A 15578-nucleotide genomic window follows, 5' to 3' on the forward strand; every position below is an offset into this window, starting at 1 on the left:
AATATTTCCACAGCCAGTTGTGATTGGGGTTCAAATTCTCTGTGGGGACAATGAGTGGGAGCGAAGATTCAACGATTGGAAGGGCCCGATATGAACCCTAGTCGTTGAATCCTCACTATTGTTCATTGCCTCATCTAAAGGATTTTTATATATTATTTTAATTGATTCTGAGATTTTTTTTCATATTGATTTCCGATTCAAAATTCTAATCTAGATTGGATTGAATCGATAGTGACCGATTCCACATTTGAAAACCCCAAGCCTCAAGCACTTCAAGTAAGAAATAATAATCATTTTTGGAAATGGATGGGCTAAGCCAGACTTGCCAGAATCGAGATTGGCCCCGGCCAATTTTGAACCTACTGATTGGAATCAACCCAGGTTTAAGTGATCCATATTAGTATCGAAAGTCCTCAATATCGATACCAATCCAACAAAGGTCACTAACATGGTACTGATAAGGGAAAAAATGTAAAACTGATATGATACCAGTGTTTTTTATGGCAAAATTGTTTGATACAACCAATAGTCAATTCCGAATATTAAAACTGAAGCTATGGTTAAGTCATGTGGCCCATCTACTACTACTGTATTCTTTCTCATTTATTTAAATCAAAATTGAATACTTTGCTATGAATTATGCGTAAGAAATCGTTATCTGATTGTATGACCCCACACTGATAGAGAGTATATGTTGAAGCATTAATATGGATAAGATTCTTGATTTTATAAGAAGGCCGAGGATAATTTCGAGTTCTTATATCTAGTTGAAAGAACTTCACAGTTAGTGTTCTTGTTTTTCATAACTTAACTTTCCTCATGTCTCAAACTTTACATGTAAGGGACCACCTATGGGGGGACATATAAGCTCCATATTACATTCACTAATGATGGGCAATATGCTTAGGTGAAGAAATCCGACGTATATAAATGATACAAATTAAGGATTGTTTAATCTACACAAGAATGGAATCTGATATCTCATGATCAAAAGCCTCCATGTGACCTAAATATGGTGGATGGTGTAGAAAAACTTGTCCAATAGGTCATGTAAGAAACCATTGGCTCATATTCATAAAAGATTTGAATCAACCATAGAAGAAATTCCATATAAGAGATTGCCTAGAATATAAATGAATTTGACTTGCCAACAGCTTGATGGCTTAATATTTGTTGGAACCATAGTGCTAGAATTTGACATTTTGAAAATGATGGATTAAAATGTTTAAGAATTTATCCTCAAAAGCAAACCGCGAAAACTCCAATGAACTTATATTTCAAATCAAAATAAAATAGATTGAAAAGAAATTTTCTAAACTGACTGACAATGATGTCTTGCAAAATTTGAATGAAATTTGAATGTTATTGAAGTTATCATGTGCGATAAAATTTATTTGAAAAAAAAAAAATAAACATATTAGAATTGATTAGGGAGTTGTACTTATTAATAATAAGTTCCGTGAAAATTGTTGAAGCTAGTATGACCATGTTCAAAGGAGACTTGAGGACACAACAGTAAAGAGAAGTGATTGGATTCAAATTGAAGGAGTTAAAAGAGCTAGGGCAAGATAGGCGAAGTGGTAAGAAATGACATGTATAGTGCCTTGACCCAAATATGACATTAGATAGAGTTTATTGGAGGGCAATGATCCATGTACCTGAGCACATCTAACTAAGAATATCCTAACTTGTTAGGTTGTGCATTTTTTCTCTTAACTCTCTTCTCATCTTCTTACCCTTATTTATTTTCTCATCTCTCATCTTTTTATTTTTCTCTTTTTTTTTTTTTTTTTTCTTATTTTGTTGAATCCATGTAGCTAGCCAACTTGATCCCATTAAGTTGGGATAAGACTGAATTTTTTTGTTGTTAAAGTTATCATAGGGTAGATATTTGGGACTTGCTGAGAGGCCTTCCAACACCAGGTCATGAGCTTAGGATTAATTATTTTTATATTTTTATTACCCAAATCACTAAATTCACTTTGATTTAATTATTTCTTGACTTGGTCCCCAACCAGGCCTAAATGGACCTCATCGAATAAGCATGAAACCGGACTGGACCTACCATTTAATGAATGGTCTCTTTTCTCTGTGTGTGTGTTTCAAATTAACAGGTGGCATCAATGGAAGCATAAGACGCAACATCATATAAACTAGGCAAAAGGTCATTTCATATGGGGGAAAGGGATAGATAAACAGAGTGGCTGTTAGCTTATGATACACTAGTGGTGTGCCAACCTTTTCGTGTAAAATAATAGAAAATGACTAGAGAGTGACTTCCTCTTTATCACTTTATCATATCAATCCTTCTTGCCTTCTTGCCTTCTTGCTTTCTTGCTTCAGTGTTGGGCTTTTCTTATTTTTCGACTGATTTGCTGGCACTTAGATTTCATTTCACATGTTGTATCTAAGCATATCTAATATGGTATGGGTGGCTAATGCTTTTCTATATCCACTTTAGTGATCAAACCAAATAATGTAACCTTCTTATAGTGACGTGGGAATTTAATTGCTTATGTTCATAGGCTCAATCTTATGTAGCTATTATCTTTTATTTTCTACCTTCATAAGAAGCCCCACTGTCATCTTTTAATCATTTTTGAACAATACATAAGAGGCACTTTTTGGACAGACTGCTTAGGGTTAGGATTTCTACGTAAGTTGGCAATACGTACATCCTACTACCCTCCCTCGAAAAAAAAAAAAAAAAAAAAAAACAATCCAAATCAAAACAGAACTTTAGTTAATTGGTATCTTCATTAATACTCAAATTTTATGGATAAGTTACTCATATCATCGTCTATTTGTAAATAAAATTTGGGCCCATTTCTTATCTTCAACACGGAGATACGAAGATACAAAATGGATTTTTTTTTTCTCTTCAACTTTGGCATTTCCATCATTAGCCATGTAAGTGTCTTTGCCTTAGAAAGAGTTAGACTTAACTAATGGAGTCCCCCCACCCCTCTTCTATTTAAGTATTCTAGATCCTCACCGTATGTGGTGACCTCCTCACATGGGATCTCATTGTCCATGAGGCATCAGACCACAAGTTAATGGTACATTAATTGCTTTGACTCGTGGTCTAGACACCCCTAGGACGATTGATCTCATGCCCACATGAGGAGCTGGTCCCTATTACCCTTATTTGTGCTTAAAACATCCCCCCCCCCTCCCCAACACCAAAAAAAAAAAAAAAAGGGCCCTTAATCCCCCAAACCCAATTCCTCCAAATGAATGTAAGATACAATCTATAATAGGAGACTACCCTTCACTAGCTGTTTTAGTTGGAACCTTCAAATCACAATAATTGCCATAACATCACCAACAAGAGTAGATGATGATAGTTACTTATTACTACCAAATTGATTGCACATCAAATTTCATCTGGGCCATGGGCTAAACATTGAATTACTTAATCAATCAGATATTGGGCTTAGAAGCCCATTTACTCCTTTATTTTGAGTGTTCTGGTTGCCATAAAAAAGGCTTCTCAGCATTCTCATCACTGCAATACAAGCAAGGATGCTGCTCATAACCTTGTTCCGTTAAAAGCTTTCTTGCCTGTGTAACAACTTCCCTGTAACTAAGAGGGGAAGCATGAGCCTTCAACACCATTTGAACAGCGTTACTGAATGCTCCATAAGCCTTTCCTTCAGAATTATCCGAAGCGCTTGCATCGGCCGATGTCTCATTAGCTTGGCATCCACTTAGTAGTATTCCTGCATCAGGCTTTACAGAACCCAAAAGATTGTGTTCATGAGTAGCTTGTAAACGGAATTTGCTGCTGGCGTCGTCTCCGAAGGCTTGGCATAAGTGGTTACCGATGTCGGATGATTCGATGCCGGAGATGGTAGTGAGGTGATGAAGTACTGATTCATATGGGATGGCCTTTGATTTATGGCCATTTTTGGATGGTTTGGTAGTAGAGGAAGGGCCAATTTGTTCCTTTTCCTTGTCAATGAGGCCACCACTATGACATGAATCTGAAAGGATTGTGAAGCTTGCACCACTTGGTAATCGGTTCACAAGCTTTCGGAAGTCGACATCTGTGGGGAGATTCGATCACATTATTTTGTTAGTACTTAAAGGAAGGAATGATCATATTAGAATTGATTTGGGAGTAACTCAAATATATGATAAATTACGTGAAAATCATTGGAGGTGGCATAGTAATATTCAACGGAGGCCTTTGGATGCTTAGTACGAAGGAGTGATTTGATTCAAAGAAGGAACTTGAAGAGCCAAGGGCAGGGCAGATATAAAATGACCCTAATAGAAGTGGTGAGGAAAGGCATATATGCCTTAGGCCTTGTATCAAGTATGACCTTGAATAGAGTTGATTGGAGGGCAATGATCTATATAGTTGACTCCATTAAGTTAGGATGAGGCTAAGTTGTTATTGTAAATTTGTAATTCCAGATATCACATCTACTACATGATCATCTGTAGGGTGCCAAATTGGTTGGTCCGGTTGGTTCTGGTTGGAGCTTAATTGTCCTACACTTTTGAGGGTGAGGATCTATATTGACCATATTCGATACTGAAAGACAAGACTGATGTAGGTTACTAATCGATGGTTGTTATCGGTCTTTAATTGGTTTTTTTTTGTTTTGGTCTATTTTGTTGGTTAATTATTTTTAATAGGTCACTAATCGGTCAATGAAAGGGTTAATTGGGCTATGACAAACCCATAAATTCAAAACATATATACTAAAATCAAAATCGAACCATTTAATATACAATTGGTTTGATTTTATCAGACAGGTCTTCCAATGCTGGCCTCATTTCGATACCCCCTCATTAGACTTAGACCTGTTCATCCAGTTAGGCCAACTTTACCTGAACCTCTTGATCCTGACCCTGGTTTGGCAAGTAATTTGACCTACATGGGCCATTGTGGTGGTTTTGAAATTTACAGTCGAAACAGTTTAAATATGGTCTTTACATGTGCTTGGATTGACTGAATGAACCAATCAATCAGTTAAGAAGGTTTTTACAAATGATGCAACTATTAAAAAGGTGTATCTAATGCATGAGGTTCTGTTATTGTGGATTCCGAGGATGACCATGATGTATACAATTTTACTCCCACTTTGTGAAGAGATTATTTTCCAACTTGAACAACAAACAAATTGGTGCAAATATTATTTTAAAACTTAACCAAATCGGACTGTTGAACTGGCTGGACCACCACCGGCCAAAACTTAGACCAAACTGGACTCTGGAACCAGCTTTCCCTTTGACCCAACTAAAATCAAACAAATTTTACCCAACACAGAAGACTGTCATGCGTTTGGGTGCATGAGTCATGCTCTTAGACAGGTTCCTTTTTCCGTAAAAAAAAATCTACAAAACAGATATTTCAGATTTTCTAGCCTAAACCATTTACATTAGGGAATGATCTCAGCCAAACCAACATATTCAGCCTATCCAACTCAGATGAATCAAAATAAGCAGATAAAAAAATAAATCAAAGTTCAAGTCTCCTCCCCCTCCCCCTTTTACAGTGTAAACAACTGAAAAATGAAACCCAAAGTTAGAATGGATCTAATGTTACGTACCAGTAATGAGATTGAAATCACAAGGAACAATGGCCTCATCCTTCAGGAAAGCATGGCCGGGTTTAGGGATCCGGGTACCATGCCCACTGTAATGAAAATACAGAACATCACCATCCTCAGCTTGATCAATCATCTTGTTAAGAACTTTCAGGATATTAGCTCCGGTGGGCATCAGCGGCGAACCGGGTTGATCCGTTAGGAGCTGGATTTCCTTTGAATCAAACCCGAACCTGCTAATCAACACATCTTGGATAGCAAGAACATCATTTGTACACCCATATAACTCATTTCTTGTGTTGGCATAGTTGCAACCCACCAATGTAGCCAACCTCTTCTTCCCCTTCTCCATCTTCAAATCTCTCTCTCTCTCTCTCTCTCTCTCTACTAATCAAAATCTCTCTCTAATCTCAATATATAACAACCCTTCTTCACCCTCTCTTTATAGGAATTTGATCTCTACTACTTAAGAAACTTATTCCCACGTTCACCCTTTCCAAATTAGATGCTCTCTTAATTATGCATTAATCAAATTCCGAAATTTTTTATTATTGTTTCTTTGACATTTGCGTACAAGCAAGATCTCTCTCTCTCTCTCTCTCTATAGCTGAGTTGTGTTTTGCTTGGTTTCACACCTAAGTTTCTCTCTCTTAAAGCAAAGAGAAACCAATCACTGCACATGCTTATCTTGGTTATCTCATTATAATAAAATGGAAATGTAGATCTAGATCTCTTGGATCATACTTGTTTGAGGGAGTCTTATTAATTACTAATTAATTATAAGAGAAAGCTAATGAGTCAAGAAAGGGGTCTTTAGTAGAGGAAACGTCTAATTAACTTAGGTTAGTGTTGGGTTTAGTCTTACTTTCTTGAATTGGTTTGTCCTATATATATATTATTAAATAGTTGATTAATTAAAATAAAATAATTAAGAGTATACTTTAAACAGATATAGGCATAGTTTTTCACATTTTCCATGGATAAGTGACCTAGAGAAGAATATAATTATCAACTCCTAGGGATTCCTACCTTGAAGAACTAGAGGTGCTTATCCAGAGAAACTTTAGCCTCAATACTTTTTTAAGAACTACTAAGATGTATAGGTTTCCGTATAATTACTGTGGGATTTCATATGTTTAATCTTGTGAGATTGGGAGGTTATGGTATTATAGAAGTGAGGTTGCTTGGAGTAATGGTATATTAGTGCTTATATCATTCCTTTAGTTTCCTCATTACCTGTTTCATTGGATTGTTGGATTGTGAAGAGGTCAGAAAGTGGGCAGCCAGAGTTGAGTTTCCCTACAATTAAGTATGTTCATCTCTTTAGATGTGAACACGTGTTTCACTTACTGCCATCTAGAGGGTATAGAGGGGTATTTTTGAAAATAAAATGGACAAATATTGACATATGAAGTGTATATTGAGATGAACATATGTGTGCAGAGGATATGAACTCAGCGAAGAGAAGGAAGGAACATGGAGTGTACAGAACACTAACCATTCTTATCAAAGGTTCCACAAAAAAAAACCACTCTGATCAAAGAAGCACTTGTTACTTTCACCTAACAATAATAATAATAATAAAAACCTCAACACCACACAATTAAGAGGTAATGATCACCAGTTCAGTTTTCCTTCAGATCTACCTATAATTTAAAGAAAAAAAGTACAAGTATCTCCTGAGACTGTTTTCCTTTACCCATGGATCAAGGGAGAACTGAGGGATTCAGATGTATGCATAGGATATCGAGGAACAATGGAAGAACACTTCCTTCGTAGTTTCCAAATTAAAAATTGACAAGAGATAGTTGCTTGGTCACAGGACCAATGAGGATGCAGACTGGGGCATCAATATGGATGGAACTTTTTATTTCACAAAGGTGGGGTCGTAATTTTATGCTCTCTTGAATTTGGGTGTAAGAACTAACATGACCAAACAACTTTCCTTTTTTTCCCTTAAAAATTAAATGCATAGAAACTTGAAATCCACAACCTTTTCTAAATTAATGAAAACATAATCACACTCTCACCGGGAGCATTATATTTCATTTATTTTTATAAAACCACAATTTTATGTATAGACACCCATTACAACAGAAACAAGATTTTAGGGATGGAAAACGACTTAAAACTGTCGCTAAAACCTTTCCCATTGGAAAATTTTATAGAATATTAATTCTTATCATATGTTATCACAAACTTGAGAAAATTTGCAACCACATACTTCTTTTCCAAAGCTGTCCAAATAGTATTGATATACAATTATATTATTACTTTAGGTTACTCATTACATGTTTTTTTGTTTGGGCAAATTCCAAAAATAAGTAATTAATAAATCTAAATTTAGTTAATATTCTTTTCATTAATAGCTTGGATCACATTGGTCAAATAAGCAAGCCAAGAGGAGGAAGGAACATGGAATGTACAAAAGGCAAACATTAACCATTCCATCAAAAGGGTCACTTGTATTCATCTTGATCTACAACTCACAAATTAATTAGAGATCATGAGTTCAACTCTTTTTGAGATCAATATTTTTGAGTCAATACCTACCCACTTTAATTTGTGATTTCCTATTTAAAAATTAAATGCAAAAAGACTTGGACCCACAACTTTGCCTAAATTAAGGCAAACATAAACACACTCTCAAAGGGAGTATATATATTTATATTTTAATGTTGCAATATATTTCATTTGTTTTTTATATTTTTAAATTTTTATTTTCAGGAAATACCAGCCAAACCCCTCAAAGCTGAAACTAAGCCTCTTTTCATTTTGCATATGGGTCTTGTAGATGTATTATAATGTGACTTCATTGGAGGAGAGCTATGACAAACACAATCTTTTTAAATAAGTGTTGTAGATGTGGGTTGCACAACCAAAATCTTTCAAGGGTCATGAATCTTTTTTCTTGACTATGGACCAATTTTGAGATCAGTCATGATTTTTTTGTTGAATTTTTCTCATGGATTTTGGGCTGTGTTTGGTAGCCAAGACAAGGGGAAAAAATTACAAAAATTGTATTATTTTCTTAGTTTAAGAAATTCTCATTGTGTTTGGTATATCCTGAACCAAGAGAGATTCTTTTTTCTTTTTTTCTTTTTTAATTCACCATGGAAATGGTGAAGTTTTCTTATGCTGGAAAAAAAAAATTGCCTAAAACACAAGAAAAAAAATTATTTTCTTTTTTTATTAGTAGCCAAAAACATAATTTTTTTTTCTTATCCTTTTATTTCTTTTTTATTCTTTTCTAGATTCTTCTTTCTTTTCATTTCTTTTCTTTTCTTCTCTTGGTTACCAAACACAGCCTTGGTTCTTGACGTGCTACCCAATGGTTCAACATTGAGGCCTTAGTCGTATTGGTTAGGAAAGATAATGGGATTGAATCGTCCCATCAGGTGACCTTTCTTAAGACCATAGAGGCTTCCTATGGTGTAGTCAGGTAGATGTGAATCGATTTTCAAGAGAAAACATGCTTGCAGGCTCCACATGTAGTCAGACACCCTCTCATAGGAAGGGGGACCTCGACACTTGAGAGTTGTGCCCAACACTTAAAAATTGATAATGTTTAAAGACTACTATGAATTATTAGAAATATTATACATAAGAGGAAAAAAAGTAAAAAACTTAAGGAAGTAATGGGGCTGAGTCGTGTCATCAGTCACTCTCTTTAAGATTATATACACCCCTATGATGCAATCAGGTACATACAAGTCGGTCTCCAAGAAAAAAAATGCTCCACAAGCTCCTTCTATAGTCATTGCATTAAAATCATGAGTCATTCTAACCAGCTACAATTTCATTCAGCTTCTCTCATCAAGATTGATCAGATAAGTCTTGGTTTATTCAGGTTTCAATATATTCTTCACATTAATATTTCTACTTATCAATGTCTATATGAATTATGAATAACATCTAATGAATCTCCATAACAGTCCCCATACCCATTGATCTAAAACCACCATCATGGTTGGTATTCCGATAACCTGCATCCACCCTAGTCATTTAAGAAATCAAATTTTCTCTAACTCCATTCTTCCTTACATCCTATATATATATATATATATATATATATATATAGGTAATATGGCTGGAATTTGGTGTTTTGATTTTGATTTATTTCTTGAAAATTCTCCAATAACTCATATTCTAAACTCAAAAGAATTTACATCTTTCTCTCTCTTTCTATTGTTACATATATCTGTTCCATGTCCTCTTTCTACGACATTTAGGTGTGGAAAATCTCTTCTCTCTATCAAATTTACAAGGCATATACATACACCTGGTAATTAAAATAAAAGTCCACCCAACAAAAAGTTCTAACTGCCAGGGATAGGCATGATCAGGCAAGGTAGGCAAGAGGCAAACTTGAGACACAAAGCATTTTCTTGGGCACGAGGTGTGAGGCACAAGGTGAGGAGCATGCTTGAGTAAAGTCAAGTACTCTCTTTTTAACCTTCAAATGTATTCTAATTAACAAACAAGTTATACCATAATTGAAGGGAAAATGGTGATTCACTCCATGTCTCGGACCTCAGGTGCACCTTTATTTGTGTGAAAATTGTTTGTAGTCACTGCATCGGTGTAGTGAACATTGGGTAGCTGAGAGCTTCTTGGAGTACGTGTCCAAATACTCTTAGTCGCCCGATGTTCACCGCACCATACTGCTTACCACAGAGGATGTCATACTCTAGATTTGTAAAGCTTTTTGTTTTTTATTTTTTTTTTAGGAGATTTGTAAAGCTTATTGATACCACCAATATAATTTCATTTTCTTGTTATTTATTTACGGGGAAGAGTTCCCCATGATGCCATGCCACATCATGCAAAATCCGATTCAATTTATCATAATCGATTGGTCAACATGGTGTTTAATCATATTCTAAAATACGGAAAAAAATCATTGACTTGTCAAATAATCTATCGAGCCATGAAAAGATTGTATGCTAATGATTTAAGGAATAATATAATTCATATGAGAACCTTATGATCAAGGTAAGAGAGGAAAAAACAATAAAAACCCCAGTGAGATGACATCGTGTGAAACTTTTTTCCATTATAAGCACCAGACTTTTCCACCTAGGCAAGAAGCATCCCCTAATTTTCTTGTGGATTGAATTTTTTTTCTTCCGAAATTCATCAATATAATAAGAGAGAGGTTTATTTTAAACATTTCATTATTCTAGATGAATAGTGTAATATAAGTGGGCGGTGTGCAAAATTGATCCGCACACTAGCGTTGTGGGAATCTTTTCACCATATAACCATTTAGGCGTATCTACAAAGATAAACCTATCTATCTACTTCTTTTCTTAGATGACCTCGGTCATCATTAGCTCTTGCACCTCCTTGCTGCTCCTAAGCTTCTGAGAAGAAACTAAAGGTACGGTTGACAGATCCAGCACAAAGATTCTTCACATTGATAAGGGTCTTTTTGAAGAGACCTCAAATTGCTGCCCATGAACTATAGTACTAGTGCTTCAAAACAATAGAAACAATAATTATAAACTAGGGCAAGAGATCTCTGCCTGATAGCATAGCCCTGAACCAGTGCGGAGCCACAGAGAGTGCAAGTGGCAATATATAAATGGATGGAATTTTTTTATTTCACATAGGATAGGATGGTAATTTCACGCACTCATGTGTAGACTGATCCCAAGTTGACTCAGCCAATCATTCCTCGAATCTGGCCTAGTTTAGAGTAAACAAATCAGGAACATAGTACTTATAATTGGAAGTATAGATAACTGCAGCATTGGTGTTAGATGGGGAAGGGGGGATTTCAAAAATTTGGAAGTACATATAAGGGGGAGAAACCTTCATATATAGAAGGCTGCAAAAGGATAACATAGGTAGTACATATAAGGGGGAGAAATCTTCATATATAGAAGACTGCAAAAGGATAAAATAGGCAGTGAAGCTAAGGGTGTTAATCGGTTTGATTTCGGTTTAAACAGTGTACCTCGATTCGGTTCACATTTATTTGACTAAAACTATAACCGCACCATTTACTAAACGGTTCCACTTTCTGAAATCGTGACCGTTTAGTAAAAGGTTTCGGTTTCCACGGTTTCACGGTTTTAAATGGTTTCGATTTCAATTTATTCCATACGGTTTGTAAAACGGTTCACAATCGATTTGTTATAACTGGCAGCCATCTCTAAACTGAAGATCATAAGCTTATCAAAAAATAATTGACAACCACAAATAAGAGATTCTATATTAACGATGGTATGTCTTAATTTGATAATCTAGTGTTATTTCTTTGCATGACCATTCTCAAACATTTAGAACTAATATCATACAACATCCAAATCCAACATTCTATAGCATAAAATATTAAAATGACAGGTGATTCAACCAAAACATCCCATCTATGATGACATAATAACATAGTAACATATATGGATTACAAGTTCATGATCTAAAGCCTAAACTTGAACTGAATCGTAATAAATCATACCAACGCAGGATGGACACTTAATTTAATTGTTAATTATTATACGGATTACTGCCCCTTCTTTATTTAATTGCTATATTGATTAATTAGATCGGTTTAAACGGTTTCAATTCGGTTTGAAACCAATGGGTTTTGCTGTTAAAACCGACCCGACCCGACCCGACCCGTTTAGCTAATCGGCCTGAAACTTGAAACCATAACCGCACCATTTACTAAACGGTTTTGCGGTTTCGATGTAAACGGATCGATTCGATTTTGATAAACGGTTTCGATTACAAATTCACATCCTTAAGTGAAGCACATGCGGCAATGATAATATCTTCTGCTAATTAAATCAAACCGAAGGCTTTTCTTTCTCTTGTTAATCCCAAGTACATGATCCTTCACTTTACATGATGCCTGTCTCTAGTCACACAAATGATAGCCACAGCCTGGTTAAGAATACGCCATGGTGGAGGAACTCTGCACAATCACAAATTCTAAATAAAAGCAGTCCGACCCCCTCTCCTGCTATGCCTGTCATATGCAGTGTTGAATTTGTCCACCAGTTCATTCATGGTACTGCAAAAAGGAATGGTCATTTTTTAGGCAAGAAAAAAAATATATATTGTCTGGTTGACTGGTTGATCATGCATGCACACATGGGGGTGGGGTTAACTCTATACTCCATTTACAATGATGTAGGAACTAAGATAGCACACACAAAAAATCACACATGGCAGTGTAGCAGACAACCTGTTGCATGGGGCACATCAAGAAGCTGAGACACTAGGATCCCCCCACCCCCATCTTCTTTTTTTTTTTCCTTTTTTTTGGGGGGAGTAGTTGGGGGTAAGAAAAGAAAAAAGAGAGGATGCATTAATACCTTGCGCAGTTGGTGAACATAGCAAGATAAGTTATCAAGAGAGTGTCATTGTATTCCTACAACAAAAGGAGAGAATGGACCATCAGTCATCAAAATTAATTCATTAAAAGAAGCATTGATAAGTGTCAGAATAAAATTCAAATAATCAAGAATGCCATCCAATTCTCTGAATGAGAAATATTGATTTTTTTTTTTAAATTATATGGAGGGCCACGATCTTCGAAATCTGCTGGCTAAATTGTGGATCAGTACAAGGTCCACTCACAGATTTTAGTCCATATAAATTGACTCAGGACATTTCCTTCAACAGGAGAATGCACTCACCATTAAGAAATCATCTTGAAATTTTGCTGATTCAATGGCAGGCAATCTTCTTAGAAGGCTTGAAACTTGCCTCAGCAATGAGTTCTCACAAGGAATATCACCTGCATTTCCGTAAAGCACAAAAATCAACTAACAAGACCCTAATGGAAGCTCCTCTGCTGTTCTGCACCTACTAGTTGAGGTCAAATAGATACCCTTTTGCATGGCAAGAAGATAATGGTGAAGCACCCTCACTCTGCTGTTCAGCATCTTGATGGCACTATGTATACCAGTAAGATGTGCAGCCACTGCAATTAAAAATACATGTTGGTTATGTTTCACAGTTCTGGTAGCCAATAGATTAGATTGAGAGGCAAACTTGAGAAGTAGAATTAAACGCTGAAACTAAAATCCTTACACTGAGTTGCAGCTGAGCCTCCATCAGATGGTTTGAGATGAGCAACATGATCAACAGAGATTCGCTCTGCTTCAACAGTCTTTACAGCAAGTATTTAGTCAATCAGCATTACTTTGGGATGGTGATATGGCATATCATGTATAAACGAGCAGAACAATAGAACGAGAAAAAGAAAGAAAGAACCGACCTCAATAGTATAGTTTGCACGAACAAAAATCAGTTGTGGAATCCCATCAATGACATGCAGTTCTTGAGTTGTAATGATCCATTCCCACAAAATAAAAGTGTTAATTGAGGACAAATCAGAATTAACTAAGTAACATGGATACTCTGGTCCTTCCATAACAAGCAAAGATTCTAACATGAGGATCCAACAAATATCCTTAAGCCACAATTTCATGCTTGATATTCTCAAGTCAATATTTTAAATAGTGCAATAGAATACATCCCTATAAAAGGTGCAGTTCAATCTTCCTTCTCATTAATATGGAAATAAAGATCCCATTTTAATCCAAGATTATTCTCACAGTTCACTTGGTCAGCAAAACCAGGATTAAAAGTGAAATTGGGGATTTTTTTTTTTTTTTTTTGGGGGGGGGGGGGGGGGGGAGGATGGAATAATAAGAACAATGGATTCCATAAATAGGATCAAACAAGAATTTATTCTATAAAACTGCAAATTGGAATTTATGGGATACAAAACACATATCCATAAAGGCCACATACCACTTTCGTAGATGGTCACCGGGAGATCTTTTTGTGCAGGATTGATTGAAGGATTCAGAAGAACATATACCGGGCTCTCATTGATATCCATCAACTGTTATGAAAAAGAAAAATGTAATCAGAATGGTCTTGTAAGTTCCCCTCATTACAACAAATTACTTTCTTTGAATTCACTAACTCGAGGCATATTAAATCATACTCCTCAATGAGATGTCACAGAACAAGTGAACCTGAGGAAAGGTATATAGCATGATAGGCAACATTACTAGACAAAAATGATTAAATGTTCAACAAATCAGTCTGACATTTCCTTCCAAAAAAGAAAAAAAAAAGCAAGAGTTTTGGATATCCTGAAGCTAAAGCATCAAATACCTACACATTTAAATGTGAAATAAGAACACATTTTTCTCATTTATAAACCTTTTAATTTATTAGAAGACACGGATGAAAAAGCGACTTCAACACCTCCAGGAACAATTCAGTTGAAGAAATGAAATATATTTGAAGTGAGTTCCCATTAAACATGGATGTTAAATTATCTGGATCAAGAAAAATATATACCCTAACAGCATTAAGGGTAAAGATAATGTTTTCATTTTCAGTTTCCCCACATTCTGTCTGATGCAATACTAAACACAGATAACCAGTGTCAGCACAAGAGAAAGATAAGGGAGAAGAAGAAAAAAGAGAAGAGAAAACCGCAAGTATTCAGAAGAGAGAACACTCAAGGTTTGGTCAAAAGGTCATATGTGTATATATATAGGATTAAAGTTTTCTGGATGGGACGTAGGGGCTGTGCCCAGACAGCCACGTTCCTTGGCCAATGAGAGTGTGCGAGGAGGCATAGACCAGGGGGCCACGGTAGTCATTTCACATCCCCTGTGTCTGGGCGCAGCTCCTACGCCCCATCCAGAAAACACTCAATATATATATTCAGTTAGACATTATTTGATGATTGAAATTGAAATTTTTTTTCAAAAGTTTTAAGCTATTGATGCAGATACGGCTGCCCTTACTTGGTTGGACCAGCATGACCGGCTTTGGAAGCCAAGAGCCAAGAAGAACCGGTCCAGCCCAGGGTTTTGGTCCAACAAGGGTTGGAAATAAAACTAGTAGTTTACTTAGTATTTTATTTCATGCTTTTATTTTCCAGACTTGAACGTAGGAGTAGGATTTATTTCCTTGCTTTGGTTTCCTTTTTATAGTTGTTTCCTAGTTTAGGCTAGTTTCCATTTCAGTTAAGTT

General features: G+C 35.8%; 2 protein-coding genes across 2 annotated transcripts; both read right to left on the reverse strand.

The window, feature by feature from the left end:
* Positions 1–3310: 3310 nt before the first annotated feature.
* Positions 3311–5960, reverse strand: LOC122089937 (metacaspase-9). The gene is made up of 2 exons (XM_042659716.1): positions 5565–5960; positions 3311–4049 (listed from the first exon to the last, which is right to left on the reverse strand). Exons 1-2 carry the CDS (start codon positions 5911–5913, stop codon positions 3457–3459), a joined length of 942 nt encoding a protein of 313 aa, XP_042515650.1. The 5' UTR covers positions 5914–5960; the 3' UTR covers positions 3311–3456.
* A 6387-nt stretch (positions 5961–12347) lies between these two features.
* LOC122088672 (COP9 signalosome complex subunit 6-like) lies at positions 12348–14459 on the reverse strand. Its single transcript, XM_042657990.1, has 7 exons — positions 14334–14459; positions 13795–13856; positions 13608–13686; positions 13405–13497; positions 13211–13311; positions 12887–12942; positions 12348–12582 (listed from the first exon to the last, which is right to left on the reverse strand). The coding sequence occupies exons 1-7, from the start codon at positions 14422–14424 to the stop codon at positions 12501–12503; spliced, it is 564 nt and encodes a 187-aa protein (XP_042513924.1). The 5' UTR covers positions 14425–14459; the 3' UTR covers positions 12348–12500.
* Between the last annotated feature and the right edge of the window lie 1119 nt (positions 14460–15578).

The sequence above is a fragment of the Macadamia integrifolia genome, chromosome 9, assembly GCF_013358625.1.
Source record: "Macadamia integrifolia cultivar HAES 741 chromosome 9, SCU_Mint_v3, whole genome shotgun sequence".
In the NCBI taxonomy this organism is placed as follows: domain Eukaryota; kingdom Viridiplantae; phylum Streptophyta; class Magnoliopsida; order Proteales; family Proteaceae; genus Macadamia; species Macadamia integrifolia.

Excerpts from the sequence above, each read along its gene's own strand:
- LOC122089937 (XM_042659716.1), bottom strand. The coding sequence starts at position 5,913 with ATGGAGAAGGGGAAGAAGAGGTTGGCTACATTGGTGGGTTGCAACTAT. Across the intron at positions 4,050-5,564 it reads TGATTTCAATCTCATTACTG|ATGTCGACTTCCGAAAGCTT; the intron begins GTACGTAACATT and ends ATCTCCCCACAG.
- LOC122088672 (XM_042657990.1), bottom strand. The coding sequence starts at position 14,424 with ATGGATATCAATGAGAGCCCGGTATATGTTCTTCTGAATCCTTCAATC. Across the intron at positions 13,857-14,333 it reads GGTGACCATCTACGAAAGTG|AACTGCATGTCATTGATGGG; the intron begins GTATGTGGCCTT and ends TTACAACTCAAG. Across the intron at positions 13,687-13,794 it reads GTGCAAACTATACTATTGAG|ACTGTTGAAGCAGAGCGAAT; the intron begins GTCGGTTCTTTC and ends CTTGCTGTAAAG.